General features: G+C 44.9%; 11 protein-coding genes and 1 non-coding gene across 15 annotated transcripts; 6 read left to right on the forward strand and 6 right to left on the reverse strand.

The window, feature by feature from the left end:
- Window positions 1–146: 146 nt before the first annotated feature.
- On the reverse strand, window positions 147–926 carry LOC108008179 (C-type lectin 37Db-like). The gene has a single exon (XM_017071969.4). It carries the CDS (start codon window positions 863–865, stop codon window positions 206–208), a length of 660 nt encoding a protein of 219 aa, XP_016927458.4. The 5' UTR covers window positions 866–926; the 3' UTR covers window positions 147–205.
- A 638-nt stretch (window positions 927–1564) lies between these two features.
- On the forward strand, window positions 1565–2404 carry Tapdelta (Translocon-associated protein delta). The gene is made up of 2 exons (XM_017073988.4): window positions 1565–1930; window positions 1990–2404. Exons 1-2 carry the CDS (start codon window positions 1691–1693, stop codon window positions 2248–2250), a joined length of 501 nt encoding a protein of 166 aa, XP_016929477.1. The 5' UTR covers window positions 1565–1690; the 3' UTR covers window positions 2251–2404.
- A 9-nt stretch (window positions 2405–2413) lies between these two features.
- Window positions 2414–6034, reverse strand: LOC108009541 (uncharacterized). The gene is made up of 3 exons (XM_017073981.4): window positions 5625–6034; window positions 4024–4174; window positions 2414–3966 (listed from the first exon to the last, which is right to left on the reverse strand). Exons 1-3 carry the CDS (start codon window positions 5809–5811, stop codon window positions 2466–2468), a joined length of 1839 nt encoding a protein of 612 aa, XP_016929470.1. The 5' UTR covers window positions 5812–6034; the 3' UTR covers window positions 2414–2465.
- On the forward strand, window positions 4500–9967 carry LOC108009543 (cyclic GMP-AMP synthase-like receptor 1). 3 transcript variants are annotated; one of them, XM_070995115.1, is made up of 3 exons: window positions 4500–4645; window positions 9026–9230; window positions 9283–9967. In XM_070995115.1, the coding sequence occupies exons 2-3, from the start codon at window positions 9068–9070 to the stop codon at window positions 9951–9953; spliced, it is 834 nt and encodes a 277-aa protein (XP_070851216.1). In that variant the 5' UTR covers window positions 4500–4645; window positions 9026–9067; the 3' UTR covers window positions 9954–9967. The 3 variants fall into 3 exon arrangements, with proteins under 3 accessions (XP_070851216.1, XP_070851215.1, XP_070851214.1); XM_070995114.1 differs by having other exon boundaries at window positions 9047–9230; XM_070995113.1 differs by lacking the exon at window positions 4500–4645 and adding an exon at window positions 6053–6079 and having other exon boundaries at window positions 9047–9230.
- Window positions 9968–9979: 12 nt separating this feature from the next.
- Window positions 9980–11757, reverse strand: Gr47b (Gustatory receptor 47b). The gene is made up of 3 exons (XM_017073983.4): window positions 10816–11757; window positions 10596–10757; window positions 9980–10530 (listed from the first exon to the last, which is right to left on the reverse strand). Exons 1-3 carry the CDS (start codon window positions 11755–11757, stop codon window positions 10390–10392), a joined length of 1245 nt encoding a protein of 414 aa, XP_016929472.3. The 3' UTR covers window positions 9980–10389.
- Window positions 11758–11769: 12 nt separating this feature from the next.
- Window positions 11770–13184, reverse strand: san (Probable N-acetyltransferase san). The gene is made up of 3 exons (XM_017073987.4): window positions 13028–13184; window positions 12582–12905; window positions 11770–12143 (listed from the first exon to the last, which is right to left on the reverse strand). The coding sequence occupies exons 1-3, from the start codon at window positions 13033–13035 to the stop codon at window positions 11921–11923; spliced, it is 555 nt and encodes a 184-aa protein (XP_016929476.1). The 5' UTR covers window positions 13036–13184; the 3' UTR covers window positions 11770–11920.
- A 389-nt stretch (window positions 13185–13573) lies between these two features.
- ix (mediator complex subunit intersex) lies at window positions 13574–14293 on the forward strand. The gene has a single exon (XM_017073986.4). It carries the CDS (start codon window positions 13656–13658, stop codon window positions 14220–14222), a length of 567 nt encoding a protein of 188 aa, XP_016929475.1. The 5' UTR covers window positions 13574–13655; the 3' UTR covers window positions 14223–14293.
- A 421-nt stretch (window positions 14294–14714) lies between these two features.
- On the forward strand, window positions 14715–16096 carry LOC108008610 (death-associated protein 1). The gene is made up of 4 exons (XM_017072491.4): window positions 14715–14809; window positions 14876–14940; window positions 15570–15658; window positions 15719–16096. Exons 2-4 carry the CDS (start codon window positions 14895–14897, stop codon window positions 15872–15874), a joined length of 291 nt encoding a protein of 96 aa, XP_016927980.1. The 5' UTR covers window positions 14715–14809; window positions 14876–14894; the 3' UTR covers window positions 15875–16096.
- Window positions 16097–16461: 365 nt separating this feature from the next.
- Window positions 16462–16548, forward strand: TRNASTOP-UCA (transfer RNA opal suppressor (anticodon UCA)). The gene has a single exon. It is a non-coding gene; the product is annotated as a tRNA-Sec (tRNA).
- Window positions 16549–16565: 17 nt separating this feature from the next.
- On the reverse strand, window positions 16566–17393 carry iotaTry (iotaTrypsin). The gene has a single exon (XM_017072558.4). The coding sequence runs from the start codon at window positions 17365–17367 to the stop codon at window positions 16609–16611; it is 759 nt and encodes a 252-aa protein (XP_016928047.3). The 5' UTR covers window positions 17368–17393; the 3' UTR covers window positions 16566–16608.
- A 70-nt stretch (window positions 17394–17463) lies between these two features.
- On the forward strand, window positions 17464–17970 carry LOC118876896 (coiled-coil domain-containing protein 103). 2 transcript variants are annotated; one of them, XM_036812995.3, is made up of 2 exons: window positions 17464–17772; window positions 17834–17970. In XM_036812995.3, exons 1-2 carry the CDS (start codon window positions 17627–17629, stop codon window positions 17871–17873), a joined length of 186 nt encoding a protein of 61 aa, XP_036668890.3. In that variant the 5' UTR covers window positions 17464–17626; the 3' UTR covers window positions 17874–17970. The 2 variants fall into 2 exon arrangements, with proteins under 2 accessions (XP_036668890.3, XP_036668889.3); XM_036812994.3 differs by having other exon boundaries at window positions 17529–17772; window positions 17826–17970.
- On the reverse strand, window positions 17965–18783 carry LOC118876966 (trypsin delta-like). The gene has a single exon (XM_036813613.3). It carries the CDS (start codon window positions 18760–18762, stop codon window positions 18001–18003), a length of 762 nt encoding a protein of 253 aa, XP_036669508.2. The 5' UTR covers window positions 18763–18783; the 3' UTR covers window positions 17965–18000.
- Window positions 18784–20828: the final 2045 nt, after the last annotated feature.

Below are 20828 nucleotides of genomic sequence, written 5' to 3' on the forward strand. Positions count from 1 at the left end.
ACCTCCACATTATATACCAGATAAGGTGTTCAAGTGAGTAATGAAATCGAATCAAAATGGTTTTCCAAGTCAATGCCAATTCGCATTTATAGATATCGAGATCCGGAGATCTGTTTACAATAAACCAATAACCACAAATATAAATGTTTCTTTCCAAAATCGGTAATCATTAATTTTGTAAAATTTTATTGAAATGTTATAATTTTCACTCATTTATATCACCTGCTTGGCAAATAAACAAAGTCAACTGGTCGCAGTTCGCATCATACATAAGATTATTCAGGAGAACACAATGATGGCTGGTATTGCTTGGTTCTCCCGATGACCACTTAAGAAAGGTTGTTTGTTTTCCGGAGCTCAAGGACACGTATGCGCCCGTTTTACCCAGATCGTTGATATCCAGCCAGAATTCAGTTGAGGATGGCAGTTTGGCGTTGAGGGCGGTCAGCTCCGCATCGCTGCGAATGCTGGCCAGGTTACCTCCCATTCGACGACAGATATCTCTAGCGGCGAACCAATTCTGCTGGCTGTATCTCTCAATATAATAAAAACTGCTACCGATCTGCTCAAAATTCTTTGGGATATTCTTCTGAGACGATTCCAGGCTGGATAGGACCTGTTGCTGGGCAACCAGTTGCTTCTCAATTTTGTCCAGTTGGACTCGTGTGGCTATGTGATTGATATCGCTTGCATTAGATCCCGATTCCTGGTGGTAGGAAATGTGATCCAGTATCGGCCATAGCGCTCTGAAACAGAATCCACCGCACTGGCTTACTAGGTCCTCCACGTTGCAATCGGTACTCGTACTCCCACACAGTTGGGAAGCGAAGAGTGTGCAAAACAGAAAAATTACTATCTTCCACATTTCAAATATGTTGCGAGCACAAAGACGTGATTTATTTAATGAATATTATTCAACTGCGTTTGTCTGTCTCCAAAAAGCTCGTTTAATACCCATGCCCAAGTATGTTAGTAATAATGTGTGGTGTATTATATGGTTGATAAGACAGAACACGACCCTAGATGGCCCAACTTCCCGTATTGTTGTTAATAAATATGTGCAATTTTCCGAAAATCGTAAGTCTGTCAAATGCTCGGTTCTACGGGGCGGAATGCATTGTTCAAAAAGTATGCAACATAAAACTCGTTTTAAAAATGTTCAAAAATATCAATTTGATATGATTAAAAATACCAATTGAGATGAAAACATAAACGTAAGATGGCCAAGGGTTCCAAATTTAAAATTTTATATCTGGAGTTTTTTTACACTAATTTATTTTTCTTAATAGCTACATTTTAAACGACAGTTGTGAGCTGCAAAATTAGGTTTCAATATTTCACGCTGTGAAAGTATGATTTGATACTAAAATAAAGAAAAAGTTTTGTTTATAATTTTGAGTTATATAGAATTAAACCAATGAAACAATTTGTACAGATATAGAATACATATTTAGCGTCTAGCCATTTTATAGCCAAATTTCAATCGATAATTTCCATCCCTGGCGGACACCAGTGTGACCATCAACCGCGGAAGACCTCGGCAATTTTCGTAGCTGTCAAGTGACGTATGGTGCTGTCGTGGCGTTCACTGCAGAGAGAAAGAAAGTCCCAGGTCGCCGAGTTGGATTGCCGCTGAGTTCCACCAATTCTACTGATTCCTCAATAAAAACCACTCTAAAACACGACCAATATGTCCCGTCAACTGTTCGCCATCTGCCTGGTTGCCGCCGTTTGCGCGTCCGGAGTCTACGGCAGCTGCAAGGCCACCGTGAGCTCCTTCAGCACACAGGATGCCACGATTCTGACCCAGCTGGCCCATGTGGGCGAGTTCACGCTGCAGTGCAGCGGCTCGGCTCCTGCCAGCCTGTTCGCCGAGTTCCCCTGCGGCAAGGTGGTGCCGGTGGCCAAGGTGGGCGACGACAAGTACCAGGTAAGCCAGTAATCCTCGCTAGAGGTCGTCCAGAAAGACTTATTCTTGTCCCGCAATAGGTGAGCTGGGTGGAGGACATCAAGCAGGGTAGCAGCGGCAACGTTCAGGTGCGTCTCTTCGACGAGGATGGCTATGCCAATGTGCGCAAGGCCCAGCGTGATGGTGACAAGGTTTCCTCGGTGAAATCCCTGCTCGACATTTCCGTGCCCACCAAGGGTGCCTACAAGGGTCCCTGGATCAAGGCCGAGCTGCTCGCCGCCTTCCTGGTCGGCGGATTCGCTTACTTCGCCTTCACCACCAAGGGCAAGGTGCAGTCCTAAGAACGGATGCTTTAGTCATCGTTTCCTTGAATGAAATTCATTCGCACTAACATCATGTAGCATCAAATTGGCCGGGTCCCAGAGATTTTTCCACATTTGTACACCTAAGCATCGGATCACCCGCCGCCCCAAAATAAACAGATCGAAAGACCAACCGGTGAAGTCTATTTGAGATTAATTTAATTTTAATTTAGAGATAACTTGTACGAATACTTTTAAACCTGTCCTGCGGAGGGCACCCCGTTCATGGTCGCCTCCTCGTCCGAGGAGATGTCGATCATGCTCTCCACCCGCGACGGCGACATCACATAAACAAAGTGCTCCGTGGAACCCTCGGGTCCAACTGGCGGCGGGAGTATGACCACGGAGCCATCCTGCGGCGGCGGTGGCGGAGTATCAATGCTGCAATACTTAAGATTCCCGGCTCCTCCTCCTCCGCCCGAATCATCTGGCGGTGGCGCTCCCCCGTTGCAGTCAAAATTCTCCAGCTCCAGCTCCAAATCGCTGACGATTCGCATGCAACGCATCTTGGCCAGCGACTGGAACTTCATGGGCATGGCACGCACCTGCCGCGCCAGACTCAGGAAGAACAGGGTATTGGCGTCCAGTTCCCGGTTGGCCTGCAGCACAGCGGACACGTCCCAATCGCTGGGGAAACGCGGATCACAGATCTTACGCGTTTTGGCGGGCGACGCCTGCTGTTGCTGCTGAATTTGTGGCATTTGCATCGGCTGCTGTGGCTGCATTTGTCCGGAATTTCCGCCCGAGCAGCTGAGATTAATGGCCGTGGTTTGTGGCGAAGGTTGCACCCTTCGCACCTTGGAAGCCGGTGGCGCTGACGGTGGTGGTGGCGGGGTGGGATTGCCCATGGGTAAATTAACGCCAGGACAGTTGCCATTCAAGCGATTGGCATTCTGCACTTGATTGGCCAGGTTCTGGAACAATCCCAAAGGTGTTCCTGCTGCGGCAGCGGCTGTTAGCTCCTTTTTGAAGTTATCAGCCGCCGCAAAGAGATGCGGTTCGATGATCAGGCAGCCCACGTTGCTGTTGGGCCCGCTTCCGGAGCTGCAACCCGGCGGCGTGATCGTGGGTGGCAGCGGCAGTCCAGCGGCCACGGCCGCCGCCTTGAGCGTGGCCAGCGGGAACATCTGCTGGGCCAATCCGCCTACACCCAAGCCCATGGGCAGGTGGTTGGCCAGCGACGCCAAAGCATTGGCATTGGCCTTGCTGACAGCAGCTGCTGCGGCAGCGGCTGAGGATGCGGGTGAGATGGGCAGGGGCAGGACCACGGCGGAATTGCAGCCACTGGTGGCAGGTGGTGTCATTGAACTAAGCGGAGCCACTGCAGCACAGTTGAGACTCCCGGTGGCGCTGCCATTGCTATTGCTATTATGAATTTGCGGTCCTGCGGATCCGGAAGCGCCTCCCGATCCTCCTCCTGTGCCGCCCAAATTGCTTCCCGGCGAGATCATATTCGGGGGCGTGGCCACCCCCAAACTGGATGTCAAGGCGGGCGCCGAAGTACTGCTCAAAGCGGTCGTATAAGTATTAACCGTGTGCGTTCCAATGGACGAGCAGCCCGCTGATGCAGTGGCAATCGTGATCTTCAATTCATCCTCGCCTCCATTGCTGGCCGCCTTGGCCAAAACTTGGTAGCCAAAATCACATTCCGTGTCATCCTCGTCGTTGGATTTTCCATTCCCATTGGCGGAGTTTCTATAAGTGTAGTTTAGGGATCAGTTTGGGTTGGTTATTTCAGTAGGTATCACTCACCTGCCCGGCCCCTGAAAGGGCTTAAGGAAATCCATGTGGTCTGCATGGGCCCAGTACTGGTACTTCTTGGACGTCTTGGTGCCCACGCGAAATGAGCGGAGATACTTCGTATAGCTGTCCCTTAGATTTTTCCATTTCCGTTTGGAGGCTTCTGCAAAACCAATGAAATATTGAAAGTTTATAATCGGGATTGAAGAAAGAGTAATGAATTTGTCAAATTGAAAATATAATTGTTTATTTTTTTTTACGATTAGTATGTTTTTTTGTAGATAAAATAAGTAATGGGCTTATACACTTTTAGAGTTTTAAAAATATGTGAAACTAGTTTTTTTATTTATAAAAATTTAAGTACTCGAAATTTTAAATTCAAATATAAAACCTCTAGAAGTGTGACCGCCTTTCAATGCCAACGAAATGCAGGTCTCCAGGGAGTACAGCGTCAAATATAACATATTATTATCGGGAATTTTGTTCAGTCGAATTCGGAAATCCAAGCAAGTTGCAAGCTATCTTTACCAGTAAAATAAGTAATTTAAAGGATCCTTTATTTTGTTGGCGCACATTGCAACGCAAAAGGAATTGCTAGTGCCAAGAAACTAAACAAAAATTCATTCAACCGCTGGTAAGTTGTTATCAGTACTTATAATTCTTGTGATTCCCCGAATTTCAAGAGACTTAATACATATACGTAAACAGCGTAATTGGCTAAAGTTAAGTTCGGTATGTAAAAAGTATATGCAAATTATGCGTATAATCTTTTCTGGCAAAACGTTTCAAGTAAAGTTCTTGGAAACATGAGTCCCGTTTGAATGAAAGGGAAATGCAAGAGAAAAAAATTAATGCCGGCGATGCAATAATAACAAACGGAAGATGTTTATGTTTATGAGAGAGCGAAAGAAAGAGAAACAAGTAGAGGTCAATACAGGGTGCTACAAGTTAAGAAGCCCAAGCAAATAAAATGGCATTTATTAGGTATAATACAAAAATTGTATGTTTGTTAAGATTTGTACATATTCTTTTAGGGTTGTAGTTTTTTTTTTAATATTTGAAAATGCAGCACAGGTGGTTGCTTGTTTTGGGCCAAAATTCGCACCTGGCAATACCGCGCGCAATGTTTTTGTTTTGAAAAGCTCTCGCCTGCCCACTCCCACTGCCGCACCACCCCCGCCAACCCGTTCCCTTTCTCGCTCTCTCTCAGCATCAGAGAGCGCGCAGTTTTCGCTCTTGGACTGTTTTTGTTTGTTTTTTCTGCGTGCCAGTGTGTTTTCCTTTTTATTTTTTTTTTGTTTCTGCTTCTCGCTGCAATTTGCCGACCGCACTCCAACACACACACACACAAGCAAATACGTTTTCTATATACATATGTATATGTACCAGCGTACGAAAAATATCAGGCCGGGCGGTTTGAGTTTGGCCGCTTTCAGGTACATATACATAGGTGGTATATATACGGTGTGGCAGTGTGCGTGGGTTCTACGTAATTCAATTTCCTGCGCCTCCTTGTTAGAGAGTGGTCGTGGGAGGGGGTAGGGTGAAGCTGGTGGGTGGGGTGGTACTATAACTATGGAACTAGCTAGGGAACCGCTAGTACTATTACCTACCCACTGAAAGACCTATCTCATCGGCGATTTGCGTCCACACCTTCAGCTTTACTTCGACGTTCTTGTAATCCGGATTGTGATTGTTGTACACCACATCGTACTTCTTGACGATCTCGATGAAATCTGAGGTGTTATCCGACGTGGTCGAGGACTCGCTGATTGCGCGCGCCACTTTCACATCCTTCATGCTAACGGTGCTTTGGCTAACGGTATCGCGAGCTCCTTATTTTTCGGGAGCCCTATGCTCTATGCCTAGTGCCTTACGCTAACAGTACACAGAGAGCAAGAAAGCCACAGAGAGAGAGAGAGAGCGAGAGCAAACCAGAGAGCGAATCTGAATCTGCCAACCGTCCGACTACCGTTCTGTGTGCGACCGCTCCGGCAAACGTTGGACACTTGAATGAAACGACGACGACGACGACGACGCCGCCGCCGAGAGCTGCATGCACACACAAGTACGCTCCCCACTCCACCGCTCCCCCTGGCCGCACCGCCCCTGCCTGCCCTGCCCCTCCCCTCCCCGCACCGCCCCCACCACCCGCCGCGCGCGCACACTCACAGACACACAGGCCACACACACACACGCACACATGCATAGACGACAGCCCGAACCAACAACAACAAGAAGAGCAACAACACCAACAACAACAACAACAAAAGCGGGGCCCCAACAGCGAACGTCGTTGGAGGACGTGTAAAGAAGAACAAGAACAAGCAGGCGAGCTCATCATGATGGAAAAGAGACGGGGGAGGGGGGCGACATGGGCGTTCGCACCGCTCCAGCGCTAACCGCCCACCAGGGCAAAAACAACATAAAAGCAACAACCAGAGGGCTAGTTGCACTAGTGTTTTGTACGTATGTATGTTTATAAAAATATATGTATGTATGTATGTTTTGCGGGTTGGATACAAAAACCAAGCGCGACAAAACTGCGATGCTGCCCGCACTTTGTGGCAGGCAAAATGTGCTGCAAAAGCAGCTTAAATGCATTTTTAAATGCATCACGAGGAAGAAACTGTTGATTATCACGTGCCGCCATCAAGCCAAGTTCAAGGTCATAGCATAAGCAAAGAAATATCGAAAGGATATCATTTCGATGGAAATTGGCGAGGGGTGGGAGAGAGAGCTTCAAGTTATGCAAAAAAAGAGAGTGATCTTTGCTTATCCTTATCAGTTTGGCTCAAGAGAGCTTTTGGTACCGCTAGTATAGAGCAGCTTGACGAGAGAGAGTCTGTGGAGAGAGGGGAGGGGTAGAGTGATTTCGAGAAAGGGGTGGTGGGGAGGTGGGTGAAGGAGAGCAGGATGAGCAAAACATAAGAGTGGGCGAGCCAGCTCAGGGGCGTATGTGGAGTGCATTTAAAAGGGGTTTTAAACGTTTTGTTCGTGAAAAAGACTTAGCAGTAAAAGTATTTAAGAGAATTTGAGTTGTTATAAGGATTAACTTAATGTGTAATGGTGGGTGGGTATAATTCTTAAAAACAAAACCCCTTAAAATTGATACCACGTTTATTTTAAACAATTTTAAAGGGGAACTTCATATCTGCAGTTGAACCCCCTTTTATACCCCCTTGGATCCGCTTCTGGCTCAGCGAAGTGGCTCCATCGATCCGTCTCTTTCAGGTTCCCTTTCCCCCAAGGCCTCCCGTCCTCTTCTTCTTTTCCTGCTGCTGCGACTCTGGTTTTGTTGTTGCGAACCTACGACCAGTTAACTTACCTACCGCTTTGGCTCCTTCCAAACTAACACACACACACACTTTGGCGAATATTTAGCCAGGCGACGACGTCGGCGCCTGTATGTGTGTGTTTGTGCGCTTTGGCTGCGTGTGTACGTTTGTATCTCTTCAGCTTGTGCGGGTTTTTTGTTGCTTTTATTATAAGTATTTTTTCGCTTTTCTCTCGTCTCGCCTCGCCTCTCTGCCCGCCCTCGCCATCGCCCTCTTTCCCTCCCTCTTGCCCCCCTCTTCCCTCTTTTTGCCTCTCTGCCCGCCCCCACTCGCACTCGCAGAAGCGACGTCTCTGCGCCCCGTCCCTCTCGCTCTTTTGGCACAAGTCCTGGCGGCCGGCTCTTGCTCTCCCCCTCTGCCTCTTCAGTGCCCCCTTCCCCCTTTCCATCCTCATCCCCCTCCCTCTCGCACCCACAGCTCCCGGTTTGCCAGCTCCAAACATCATCATCGTCGCCATCATCATCATTATCATCAACAGCCAGCCCCCAAACAGCAGCAGCAACAAGAACAACAACAAAGGCAGCAGCAACAGCAGCATTTCGTGGAATGGAGAAGGGGAGAGGGGAGGGGAGGGGACGGGCGGGTAGTGGGTCGCTGGGCGTTTTAGCGTTCGACGTCGAAGGCCTGGCTGTCTGTATGTATGGGTGTGTGTGGGCCGTTCGTTGCCTGTAAGTATGTGTGTGTGTGTGTGAGTTTGCTGCTGTGTGTAGCTGTGCCGCAAAAAGAGAGTGGGGGAGATTGGGGCTGGCCGGGGGGGTGTTGTGGGGCTGCCTGGAAGGGGGCGGGCAATGGGCTTTGGTCTATGCCATCAGCAAGCTGGAACGGAGCGCTAGGGGAGGGGGGCGGAGAGCGGCCTACCGCCGCTGGTGGAGCTCTGTTGTTATTGTTGTTGCTGCTGTAGGTTTTATTTGTTGTAGCTGCCGTTGCTGTGCCGGTGTTGTTGTTGTTGCCTTTCGCAAATCGATAAACGATGTCCGGACTGCGGAGTAGGCGAACGCTTTGCGTGTGCACATATGTATTTATGTATGTGTGTGTATATACGGACGCCTCTATATACAAAACATTCAACTATATAACCATATATAATACACAATCATTGGTGTGCGTTTACATAATGTAGGCGATTTTTATATGAGCGCCTAACGGAGTTTTGATGCAATCTGCAGCCAATACATATTTACTTACTTGTACACCACCTGATGACCCCCCAGGAACTATTTCGTATTTTGTGTTGACCCAACCATTTGGCATATTTGCAACATTGATTAAAGCCCAAATACACGTTTCCTAAAGGCACACATTAAGGAATGCTTTTATGAATAATTGCATTGTCCTCTACTAATTTTTATCTGTTTTATGTTCCCCACAAAAGCATAAACTACTGGTTCTACAAGAACTCATAATACTTTTATAGTTACCTCTACTAGATTAAACATCTCTTTATTTTCATTGTATTCTTTTTTTGTCTTCGCAAAACTACTAACATATCAAATCTCAAATCTAAGGAACCAATAAAATTCCTAAAGGTATGTTTCTACAATATTATATGGTCATCTGGTTTTAATTAAAGCAACAGATCATACAAAAGCTAACCGAAAAAGTTCTTGTATGTAACATTCAAAATTCTTATTCGTAACTCAAATTAGTTCCCTTACAATGAATCCCTTGTTTCACAGAACCCCTTTATATTTTCATAGAGCCTAAGGGTTAAAACAAATATGAGTTCCACCTTTGAACAACATTTGGAACAGATTGTCGCTGATCTTTACGGCTATACAAACCACTGTGATTTCGCCGTCGTCCGGGATTTTATACTGGACAAAATAGTGGAGCAGAATAATTTGCTGACAACCACATGCAAGGTTGAAAGCGTAAACTTTGGTATGTAATATAAGAATTACATGAGATACAAATATAATTCTGTGCTTTGTAGGCAGCAGAGCTCTAGGAATCCAGAACTATGATAGCGATTACGACGTGTTGATATTGCTCGAGTTTCCCTCTTATGAAGATATTATCGTACGCCCGGATCAACATCGTCCGGGGATGGTGCACTTGGACTTCAAAAATATGTCATTCAACAGTTTTACGGAGGACACGCTACTGTATAATCGTTGGTACCTCAAGCGCGAAGAGGTGCAAACATTGATGCAGTGCATCCTGATGAATGCCCACGGTCGCACGCTGACGGGCAGGCACTACGATAATTACACACTGCTGTACCACCGCAAACCAAATTGCCACACCATCACCGCGGAATCGAAACGCCATGTGTTCTCCATCGACTTTGTGCCAGCGATCAAGATCCACTTCGATGGATGCGACTGGGAAGGGGTACCCAAATTCTCGCCAGGACCAAAACGGTCAAACGGATGCACCTTTATGATGAGTGCCATTAAAAGCGAGATACATTTCTTTAATAAGAGCGGTCAGAACATAAAAGATGCCCTATTGTTGCTGAGGGCACTGTGCCAGGCAAAGGACCTGCCCAAGATTCGCAACTACCATTTGGTTTCCTTGGCCCTCAACCTAGTGGCCAGTGAAGATTTTGAAGATTATTCGTTGGAAGATATCTTTTTAGGTGTACGTATAAATAGATTATAAATGCTTGTTTGTTATGAAAAGCAGCTGGCACTTTTTTGGCGATGATAGTGATATATATTATGACGATTAAGGGTTACCAGTTTTAAATGTTTTTATTCACTTACCATTCGTATACCTAACATTAACCGAAAATGTTTAACAAAGAAGTTTTATTATCATTGCTTTTATATAATTGATATAAGTATCGAAACACTTGTGGTTAGTTTTCTGATAAAAGCATTCATGTCGTTATAAGTGTTTTTTGATATATTCATTTTTACCAGGTTGGATTGGTTGCAAATTTTGTTATATTTTGAGTAAACTCGTTTTATAATATGTAGTCAACTTAAACTTTTATTACATTTAGAGCTGGGGCTTCTAAAAAATCATCAGGAATAATTGTTAAAATCAGATTGATTTATGGATAATAAAGACAAGCATATTTTATTTACTGCATTTAATCCATGTGAGTAATGGGACCCATCGGCCCAACAATGTCGACATCCTTGCCCGATGTTAGCTGGCGATCCTTGATCTGCTGTTGCTGGAATAGCAGCTGTACCAGGATAATCACATAGTTGGCCATGCCGTTGTACACCTGTTTTTAAAGTTCATTCAGAAGGATTAGGGTGGTTTGACCCCGGGTCAGGTCAGATTACCCACCATATAAATTATAGAAACATTCAGTACTGTTGTGGTGCCAACCAATGCCGCCTGACGATTGTGCATGCGCCAGTGCTGAAAGTCCTCCGTCTGCCGGCGGGCCAAATCCTGACCAGGAAAGTATCTGGAGTAGTTGCTCAACATCTGCATACAGTTCCGCTTCTGGGGAGGATCAAGATGCTCAAATGTAGACATCTACCTAAGGAAACAGCTCACCCACCTCTCGTTGGAGCAAGTACCCATAGGTGCTGGTGATGACCACTTTGTAAGTGTGTATGGTCACGTGGAGCAGCATGAAGGCGTACTCTAGGTCCCAGGGTTCTCGGTCCAGAAGCTTTTGGCAAATGACATACACAAAGCAGGTCATGATGGTGAAGTCGTAAAAGAGCCCAGCTGCGGCGGCAAACCCAAACACTCCATTCAGCTCCGCCAGAAGAAAAGAGCAGCGCTTGGACATGTCAAACAGGAATGCAATCTTCTCGTGAACCTCTCGATTTTCATCGGCTTGATAAAGTTGTTGGAGCAGCTGCTGCACCAGTCGTAGGCGCACCCGCAGAAAGTCCATGATTCCGATGTGAACAAAGCCCACCAATCCCACGGAACTGGTCAGAAGGGTGTAGGTAAAAGCCAATACCAAGGTGGACGGTATGCCGCACGTGCAACGCGCCGTGTCGAAGATCAGTGCGATGGTAAAGGAGAAATAGCAAGAGCCAACGATCACAGAGCCATACCAATACTTCAATCGAGAGCGTAGGTAGTTCCACTTGACATGAGGAAACACTTCCAAGACAGACCGATCAAACTCCTGCATGCTGGCTAAGAGCTTAAGGTGCCTGCTCCTTTTCGAATCCAGCGACAGGCAGTACTCCACATAGGTGATGGAGCAGCTGAGACACGCCCAGGCAAAAATCGCCTTGACCAGCGGACTGAGGTGTCCAAACATGGCGGCCGACATCTCGGGATTCCTGAGTTTCACCAACACGCTGCCAAGGAAGCAGTTAACCAAGACAAACCGCGCGCACAGGGCATAGGCTACCGTCCACCTATTTGAGACCGCCCCTCCTCGACTGGGGCTCCTCACCCGGATCGAGACCAATCCCCAGTAGAACAGCAAGCAGTACAAATTTCCGTAGCAATAAACAAAGCCATCTTCGCGCTGCATTGTCTGAGTAACTTGAATTTGGACTGGCCAGAGCCGTACAGAGCTATTTATTCCCGCGCAGGGGTTATAATTATTGATTACACATAGATATGATCGGACTAATTGAATACATCGTTTTGGCCGCCTCTACATGTCTGGTTGTTATACACATTGAAACTCATCTTTACACAAACGTGAACTGGCGTGCTTTACTACGGGAATTCGAGTTGGCGGTGGTATTGTTGGCGGAGCTGTTGGAGTTGGGTGCAGTGCGTCGCAGCGCCTTCTGCAGGACATGGGCGTCCGCCGGCTCGATGCGCTTGTAGTATTGCTCCTTGGTGTCCACGATCTCGAAGCCAAACTTCTTGTAGAACTCGATGGCTCCGTCGTTGTTGATTTGAACATGTCTAAAATGATTGTTAAAATTAATTGAAAGGGTTTTAAATATTTGCGGTATAAACCAAAATGCTGGCGTCAACACTTGAGGAAAGAAATATTTGTATAGGTAATTTTTAAGCTTTTTCTTAATCTTCACTTAAAAACGAATTTGTAAGATAGTATAAATTCCAGTTCCTTGTTATGATAATTGGAGAAACTAGATAAAATTTAATAATGATGTACTTGAGCTTGAACAGTTAAAAAAGTTTAAGCTCAAAAAATATTCTTATCTTTTGGAGAGAAGAACGAGCATATTCTGAATGGATGCTAGATAATAAGTTGGTTGGGCTAAGATGAAAACCCTTTTTTTTAATTCCCAATTAAAGATATACGTAAACTACTGATTCGCTCTTCAAGTTTTCCAGCTTTTTGGGTAGTACCCGAGTCAAAACGATAAGTTTTCTTACAGAAAAATGCTGTCAAAGTTTCCGTCCTTCTCGGCAAAGTTCATGATGTGCTCGAACATGACGGTGCCGATGCCCAACCGGCGGTACGGGGACAGGCATCCCAGGGTCATGATGTACAGACGCCGCTGGTTCTCGGTGGTGTCGATGCGACAGCAGACGGCGCCCACGACAATGTCGTTGTAGTAGGCCAATTTGGCCAGTTCGCCGGCCTCCAGGACGTCCACGTAGAACTTGTCGTTGTAGGAGACCGGAAACACCACGGTGTTGAGCTTCTTAAGCTGCTTGATGTTGTGGGGCGTCACATCGCCCAGTTCGATGCTGTTCCTGCAGGCGGGAAAGGGCAAGGAGATGGGTTAGCAAGAGCCAAGCGACACTTTTAGGTTATGATTCCGGGGCTGTTCCCGCCGACACAATCCTCCAGTCGATCGCCATGGACGCCCACTCACCTGGTCATGGTGTTCGTACTGTTCCTGTTACTTTAGCAACGCGCCTTGCGCCTGTAAATTCTAATAGAAAAATGTGTTTTAAGCGCCACAGCTGTTCTGATTGTCCAGGTTGCTGGCCGCTGGTTATCGTTATCGATTGCTGCCGCCGGCCACAGTGCGGGCCAAAACAGCTATAAATCGAAAAAAATGTCTATTAATTTCAAGCTAGATTTTAGAATTCAAAAGTTGACTGCCAAATATGTATATAAATGAACTTTTTGGTGTTGTGTATTGTTTAGAAGTTTTAGAGTTAGCTTGCTTTCAAATAAAAATACATAAAATGTAGAATTTTAAGACGGCAATCGTTTTCAGATAAATTCCAGATTTTTAAAATTAAGTTTTTGATGTATTTATTTTGTAAAATTAAAAATATATAGTAAATTTAACCATTTTTCATTTAATTTCTGCTTTTTATTTTTATTTAGTCTGCTTTAGTTAGTACACATTTACAACTTTTAAAATTGAAATCGATTTTTGCCATGGATGAGGCGCAAACGCGGTTATGAGAAATCCTACGCATTTTGCTATCGAAAAAAGAAAACAATCAGCGGTTTAGTTTCTTCGTGTTTCCAAGTTTTTTGAGTGCCAAATGAATCCAAACATGAACATGATGCCCATGTCGGGACCACAGATGATGCAGGTGATGCAGTCCTCGCCCTCAGGACCTCCGGGACCCGTGCAGCACCAGCAGCAACAACAGCCGCAACCGCTGCAGCAGCAGCAGCAGGCGGAAAAACTGGACAACATTTCCAGGGTGAAGAGTTTGCTAGGACCATTGCGGGAATCGATGTTCCTCACCATCCGGTCGAGCGCCTTCACGCTGCAACAGAACAATCTGGCGGACAACTTGAAGAGGGACACGGGTGCCCACCATGTGCCACGGTTCGACAAGCACCTGGAAGACTTCTACGCCTGCTGCGACCAGATCGAGATACACTTGAAGACGGCGATGCAGTGCCTCCAGCAGCAGAACTCCTCCAATCACTATCTCCCTGGTCCGGTGACGCCCATGCGCATGGAGACTTTTATGCCGGATAACGCCGGTCCCATTCCGTATCCTACCTACTTGAATACGGTCCGGGTTCACGTGCAGTCGGCCAAGGATATACACGACACCCTGATCAGCGCAGCGCAAAACATTTCCCAGGCTGATTGATAGTTTTAGTGGCATTAATATTTGCCAAGTCTAGGCTTAAGCTCAAAATTAAAAGTACTGATATTTAAGAAGAGTATGGTTTTTGTATTTATAAGCAATATACATTTCTTTCGGGAAAATGTACAAGCTTACTCCGAATTTAACACGAAGAGCGTTTCGTGACACCCCAGTATATGATAAAGAACTCGAGAACCGTTGGATCAACAATTCTTAAATCGACTTTATCTGAAAGCGGATAGATTTACCTTCCCGAGAACACCGATGGTAAAACATAAAACATAGCACATATAACATATGACAGGATAATTAAATCTGTTTGCCAGACAACACGTTTTCTGAGTGATCTTGCTTTTAGGTTGAGTTAGAACACTTGTAGTTGAGAAATGTAGGATTTCTTAAGTGAGTTTACAAATACCACCTCCTCCAAGAACAGTGTGCAGTGAGAACACGCTACAGCGGCTGCGCTACTGCGCCGCCAGTGGGAACGCAATGAACAAATTTCGATAGGCAACCGTCGTACGTGTCACAATTAGAACGCAAAAGCAAAACACAGCGGTGCCGCACATTTATTAACAACAAGAGAAGCGGTAAGCCCACTAATCCTTGTAAAACTATCAATAAATAGGTAATTATATACTCTACCCAATTCATAGCTCAAAAAACCAAGAGAAAATGGCAGATGAACAACCCAATCTCGTCGCTGGACACCCACCTGCATGTAAGTGCACTTCCATTAGTGTGCGTGTGTGCAGGCGTGTTTTGATTTTTTTCCATTAAGACCATTCCAATAAGAAATCTAAGAATTGCCCCGCTGGCAATTAATAATGCAACCAATCCTATCAATTGCCGCAATATCTACGGCCTTATCAGTATCTTAACCTGTTTCGGCCAAAGCTGATAAGTAAACAAACAACCCGAACACACGCACACACAAAGGCATTGCTTCCAAAAATATTTTTCACTTTTTGCTGACGTCAGATGAATATCGACATTAAATTTTGTCGATACCCTACGCATAGAGTATTGTAGTTTTGATCTGGAGTTTGTAACGCAGTTATGGATCGTTGCCGATTTTATAACATGTATATGCATCCTTGATCTCAATTTAGACTTGCCTGCCTGTTTCTATACCATTTGCAAGATCAGTTTCAAAGCTGTCCCAATAAAATGGTATTTTAAAAGTATTTATCATATTATAGAGACCATTTTTCGGATGGATGGTCTGTCGATAAAATCCATTGCCAACGACTATCACCGCGTTTATTTCGCAGTGCCAGTAAGGGAATTATTCGGATCGCAGTTAGTTTCCTCCTCTCGTCTTAAAATATGTTTTATTTATAATTTCAGTGAAGGCAGGTGGTATGCGAATTGTGCAGCACAAGGCGCCCACGGCAGAGCGTGCGCCCAAGGATGCCGAGGATTGCACTGGATTGACAGTGAGTTCTGGGCATAAATAATCTAATGATAGCCAAAAATAACCATCTTTCGACCCTTAGCAACCCATTGCCGTTAACTCGGGATCTGTAAGCGGTGCCCCCGTCAAGGGCAACACTGACTTTACGCCAGCCTCTGCCCAAGTGGCTCACTCTCCCAAGCCACCGGCTGCAGTGCAGCAGAAGCCCCTGAACCACATCCAGCAGCCACGCAAGTGATGCGGACTCCAGACGGCAAACTATTATCATTATCCTAACTCCTTGATCTTTTGTTGAAATTCCATAAGTCCCTCAATGGTATTGAAATCGCCTGTGAGAGCGATATTATCTTTATATGCATTTGCTACTGCATTCCATTAATGAATAATGGTGATTCTCTGAGTTAATATTTTGTAATAAACTGTATCCTTTTTTTATAGAAGTGAATACTTTGGTTACGGAGCTGTGGTCTTTTATGAATTTATTTTAGCCATTACAGCCATTCACTTTCAGTATTCCTTGAACTGTTTTGGGGATCCTTAACTTTTTTAAGCTGCGGAAAAGCCTTATTGTATTCAAATGTTGCTAATTTTTAAGGTAAATACTTATTATTAAACAATATGTTTACTATTTTGAAAATTGCGAATCAAAAACAAGTTAAAGTTCTTATAATGCAGATGCCTATCACGACGCGATCTTTATAGATACCATTATCTTTTCTCAAGATATCATAACTTTTAGTAAGATGAAATGAATGCTCTTATAATTCCCAAGTGCTTTTTACGCGCAGCGGGCGTATAAATAGGGAAAGTTGATTTGAACCTAGTGCCCCACTGAACTTCGGTGGTCCGGGGTGCGGACTTCAAATCCGTAGTCGATTAGCGTCGAAGTGGTTCGATTCCACCTGGGGGGCGATGAATAAAACTATAGCTTATTTTGCTTTTAAGCATACTTTTTATTTTCCAAAAACACCTTTATATGGCATTGGCTGCCTTGACTATCCAGGGTCGCAGCACAGCTATATTGGCATAGACACCGGGATAGTTTTCGTCCGCACACCGATAGCCCCAGGATACGATGCCCACCAGCTGGCTATTGGCCACCAAAGGACCTCCAGAGTCGCCTGTGCAGGCATCCGAATCAGTGCTTGCGGCGCAAATGGTTTCCTCGCCTACAAAATCCGCACCGTATCCAAACTTCTGGGAGGCACATTCACTGCGATCGATGATCTGGAGCTGGGCCTTTTGAAGGGTGTCGGCGTAGGTTCCATTCTCCGTATAACCCCAACCCGTGACAGTGGCTGTCGATCCGCCCAGTGGACTCTGGGTGGCCAGGTTGATGGCTCTGGTGGAGAGACTAAAGGTCAGTGCAGTGGACAGGCGTAGAACGGCAATGTCGTAGTGCAGGAAACGGGAATCAAATTGTTCGTGGACTTTGTACGCCACCACGGGAACCAAGGTGCCACCATAGTTGTGGTTCTGTGCCCCCACTCGTACCTTCATCAGGGTCACGGACTTCTCATACAGACAGTGTCCGGCAGTGATGACGATCTCCTTGCTGTAGATGACCCCTCCACACTCGTGGCGAGCACTGATCTGAATGGACACCTGCCAGGGGGCGTTGCGTAGCACCTGCTCACTTCCGCCCACAATCCGTCCATTGGTCTCCACATCTGCCGCTGCTCCGAGGAACAGAAAGACCAACACAGTACCCGCTAACCAGTAAACAGCCATTCCGAAAGCCAAGAGCAAACTGTTCGTCTATGTCCATGAAACCTCTTCATGTTCCCGACAAGCTTGTAAAACTTAATCGCCGGCTAATAGGATCTTATCGCTGGTATTATCGATACTGACGGGTGGATTTGGTCGGCTCTCATCTTAACGAGCTTTTCTTTTTCGATAGCAAAGCCAGTTACCCAGGCAACCCTCGCTAAACAAATTCATTTCCCAGTACGAAAAACGTTAAACAACATTTTTAATTGAGGAAAGCAAAATGGAGGATTGGAAGATAACGTCGGAGGAGCTCATCCGTCTGCGGGAGAGCTGCCTGCAGTGCATCCGGGATGGAGAACTCTACGAGCTGCGCAATGATGCCAAACTACGGGCTGTTTATAGCACCCAGACCTACGAGGAGTTCAAGTGAGTAACAAGAAATGAAGAGGAGAATTTCCGCTTAAACCAAATGCCATTAGGGACATAGTAGACGCAGCTCATCTCCGTCCAGTGTCCAGGAGCGATAAGGCCAACGCGCAGACGAAGAACCGCCTTTGGAACTCGGCCGCCCGTGATTGATTGACTGACTGATTGACCAATAAAGATGAAAGCACAAAGTTATAATCGGGAAATTCGTTTTATTTCGCAAAGTTGTTAGACGCTGCTGATCACCCAGGAGCGGAGAGCAGCAACATCGGCATAGACACCGGGGTAGTTGGAGTAAGCGCAACCGTATCCCCAGGAGACGACACCAACGAGGAGTCCACCGGAGACCAGAGGGCCGCCGGAGTCACCCTGGCAGGCATCCTTGCCGCTGGAGGCAGCGCAGATCATGGTGCTCCTGATCTCGTTACCGTATCCGTAGGAGGAGGAAGCGCACGACGCCTGGCTGACGATGTTCACGTTCACGTACTGCAGTTGGGAGGGGAGGGAGCTGGATCCGTAGGACTGGGTGCCCCAGCCGGAGACGGAGGCAGCAGCACCGTTGGCAGGGTTGGAGCTAGCCAGACCGATGGCCTTGATGGTGGAGCTGAAGCTCAGGGCGGTGCTCAGACGGATGATGGCGATGTCGTTGACCATGGTGTTGGCGTTGTAGCCCTCGTGGTTCTTGAAGGAGGCAACCTTGGAGACGACGCCACCGGAGTTCCAGTAGGAGGATCCAGCGCGGACCTGCAGGACGGAAGGGGACACGGACTGCAGGCAGTGAGCGGCGGTCACGATGATGTATTCGGAGTAGATGGATCCACCGCAGGAGTGGCTACCACTGCGCTGCAGGGAGATCTGCCAGGGGAAGCTGCTGATGGTGGTGGCAGTGCCTCCGACAATACGACCATCCAACTGGGGCAGGAGTCCCTCGGGGACGGTGCCACCCAGGGCGCAGGCAACGGCAGACAACAAGATCACGAACTTCAGCATGGTGCGAATCCAATGAGTTGCTTCTGAAATGGACACCCCTTTTATAGGAGGTTCCTATCTCCCACCTGCGCATTAATCAGAACTTTAAATTATTTTTATCACTTGCTTGTCTGGAAAACCCAAAATAATTTCGTTGAAGTGACCGGCAGATACTCCCCAACTGATAGGTTCCGCGAATTTTATTTGGATTCAATATTAATACGCAATTGTTTAGGCACGCTTCTAAAAAGGGTTCATCACAGTAGTGACCAACGTCCAAAAAACGTACACTGATTAAAATTTTCGACTGTTGCAATATTGTGCGATTTTAAATATTTATATCCGCTTATCACAGAGTAAAAGGGTATATTGTATTCGTAGGAAAGTATGTAACATGTACACTGGTCGGCATATGTATTTTGACAAAATAAAAGTTAAGTATACTCATAACTTGAATTTACTTCTTGTAAACTATAGGCATCAATGGAAAGATAATTTCAATGCCGTTTGAATGATACAATACATTTCTTTACCCATTCAGTACTTATTGAAAAGGACAAATTTGTGTAAATCAACTTTTAAATTTTTTTTTCAAACTTTTTTCCTCGACTTGAAAACTTAAACTTTTTGATGCAAAAAGTTTCTTCAAACAAAAACAATAGTAACTGCAAAAAGAATTTTTTAAAAATCATTTTCCTTATATTTTTTATGATTTTTTGAAGGTGACAATGTCGGAAAAAATTTGTATGAAAAAGAGAAAAATATGGCTCAAATGCCTGTTTTTAAGCATTTTCAAAAATTCATAAAAAATATAAGAAAAATGATTTTTGAAAAATTCTTTTTGCAGTTACTATTGTTTTTGTTTGAAGAAACTTTTTGCATCAAAAAATTTAAGTTTTCAAGACGAGGAAAAAAGTTTGAAAAAAAAATTTAAAAGTTGATTTACACAAATTTGTCCTTTTCAATAAGTACTGAATGGGTAAAGAAATGTATTGTATCATTCAAACGGCATTGAAATTACCTTTCCATTGATGCCTATAGTTTACAAGAAGTAAATTCAAGTTATGAGTATACTTAACTTTTATTTTGTCAAAATACATATGCCGACCACTGTAGATGGAAGCGTTTCCGACCTTAGAAACTACATGTTGTGAAAGTGTGCGAATGGAATTGAGGATATCATTGTTTTAATATTAATATTAAATGTTAATTAACAATCTTCCGATAAAAGGTCCGGTCGTGCTAAAAGTGTAAGTATGTAAAGAAATGTGTTATAATAATAAAGGCTATTAGCTTTATATTTTTAAAACGGACTCCCAATTTACCGTACAATATTTTCCTAACGGTTTTTGTTTAAGGATCACTCACAAAATCGACACGCGACCATTTAAAGCTGATTAAATTCCTCGCTAAGCCACAACTTAAGATCAAAATCTTTATCGCCCACTTCAAAATGTTTCATTCGCCAGTCTCAAAAAACCCAATCAACCATTATCGGAGAAAGTGAAGGGTATGGACTAAAGGGTAGCAAAAGTTGAAAATATATTTCGTAATGTCAGCATTATATAATAACTGTACTTGAAAAGTTATCAATTACCCAATATATTAAAGTAAAAAGAATTTAATGTTAATCTCAAATAGTAAGAAAGTGTAAATTATAAACGTTACATTTTAAATTTATATGCGTCCATTCTCTCACACTGACAATCGTTTCGGAAACTTTTTACAAAGGATGTACCTACGGAAGTCTTTAGTGGATTGTGAAATTCCACGAATCCGAATAAAATATTCACAAAAAAACTCCTTATCAATTAAAGGTGGTTTATTCACCGTTCGCTCCTCAAGTTAGCCACAAAATTAAAGGTTCATAAGGAGCGTTGACTTATCCAAGATATTTATTGGGAATTGACGAGATATGCGTTTTTACTCAATATGAAGACATTAAAGGTTAATGGAAGGAAGTTGCCTTTTACGCTTTTTTATATACTCTTATAATAGAAGCATACACTAGGCTACTAGAATAGTAGACGGAAAATTTAATTTTTGACAAAGATTGCAATTTTAATTTAAAGATAATGTAATGTTAA

Source organism: Drosophila suzukii, chromosome 2R, assembly GCF_043229965.1.
Source record: "Drosophila suzukii chromosome 2R, CBGP_Dsuzu_IsoJpt1.0, whole genome shotgun sequence".
Lineage (NCBI taxonomy): Eukaryota > Metazoa > Arthropoda > Insecta > Diptera > Drosophilidae > Drosophila > Drosophila suzukii.

Bases quoted from the DNA above. Each gene is read 5' to 3' on its own strand.
- LOC108009543 (XM_070995113.1), top strand. The intron at 9,231-9,282 runs GTATGTAATATA...TGTGCTTTGTAG, and splicing joins GGTTGAAAGCGTAAACTTTG to GCAGCAGAGCTCTAGGAATC.
- LOC118876896 (XM_036812994.3), top strand. From the start codon at position 17,627: ATGGAGGATTGGAAGATAACGTCGGAGGAGCTCATCCGTCTGCGGGAG. The intron at 17,773-17,825 runs GTGAGTAACAAG...AAATGCCATTAG, and splicing joins CAGACCTACGAGGAGTTCAA to GGACATAGTAGACGCAGCTC.
- Tapdelta (XM_017073988.4), top strand. From the start codon at position 1,691: ATGTCCCGTCAACTGTTCGCCATCTGCCTGGTTGCCGCCGTTTGCGCG. The intron at 1,931-1,989 runs GTAAGCCAGTAA...GTCCCGCAATAG, and splicing joins TGGGCGACGACAAGTACCAG to GTGAGCTGGGTGGAGGACAT.
- LOC108008610 (XM_017072491.4), top strand. From the start codon at position 14,895: ATGGCAGATGAACAACCCAATCTCGTCGCTGGACACCCACCTGCAT. The intron at 14,941-15,569 runs GTAAGTGCACTT...TTATAATTTCAG, and splicing joins CGCTGGACACCCACCTGCAT to TGAAGGCAGGTGGTATGCGA. The intron at 15,659-15,718 runs GTGAGTTCTGGG...TTCGACCCTTAG, and splicing joins AGGATTGCACTGGATTGACA to CAACCCATTGCCGTTAACTC.
- Gr47b (XM_017073983.4), bottom strand. From the start codon at position 11,757: ATGCAGCGCGAAGATGGCTTTGTTTATTGCTACGGAAATTTGTACTGC. The intron at 10,758-10,815 runs GTGGGTGAGCTG...GATCCTCCCCAG, and splicing joins GGTACTTGCTCCAACGAGAG to AAGCGGAACTGTATGCAGAT. The intron at 10,531-10,595 runs GTGGGTAATCTG...CTTTAAAAACAG, and splicing joins ATGTTTCTATAATTTATATG to GTGTACAACGGCATGGCCAA.
- LOC108009541 (XM_017073981.4), bottom strand. From the start codon at position 5,811: ATGAAGGATGTGAAAGTGGCGCGCGCAATCAGCGAGTCCTCGACCACG. The intron at 4,175-5,624 runs GTAGGTAATAGT...TTGGTTTTGCAG, and splicing joins TGAGATAGGTCTTTCAGTGG to AAGCCTCCAAACGGAAATGG. The intron at 3,967-4,023 runs GTGAGTGATACC...CTACACTTATAG, and splicing joins CCCTTTCAGGGGCCGGGCAG to AAACTCCGCCAATGGGAATG.
- iotaTry (XM_017072558.4), bottom strand. From the start codon at position 17,367: ATGGCTGTTTACTGGTTAGCGGGTACTGTGTTGGTCTTTCTGTTCCTC.
- LOC118876966 (XM_036813613.3), bottom strand. From the start codon at position 18,762: ATGCTGAAGTTCGTGATCTTGTTGTCTGCCGTTGCCTGCGCCCTGGGT.
- san (XM_017073987.4), bottom strand. The intron at 12,144-12,581 runs GTAAGAAAACTT...CAATCATTTTAG, and splicing joins AACTTTGACAGCATTTTTCT to ACATGTTCAAATCAACAACG.
- LOC108008179 (XM_017071969.4), bottom strand. From the start codon at position 865: ATGTGGAAGATAGTAATTTTTCTGTTTTGCACACTCTTCGCTTCCCAA.
- ix (XM_017073986.4), top strand. From the start codon at position 13,656: ATGAATCCAAACATGAACATGATGCCCATGTCGGGACCACAGATGATG.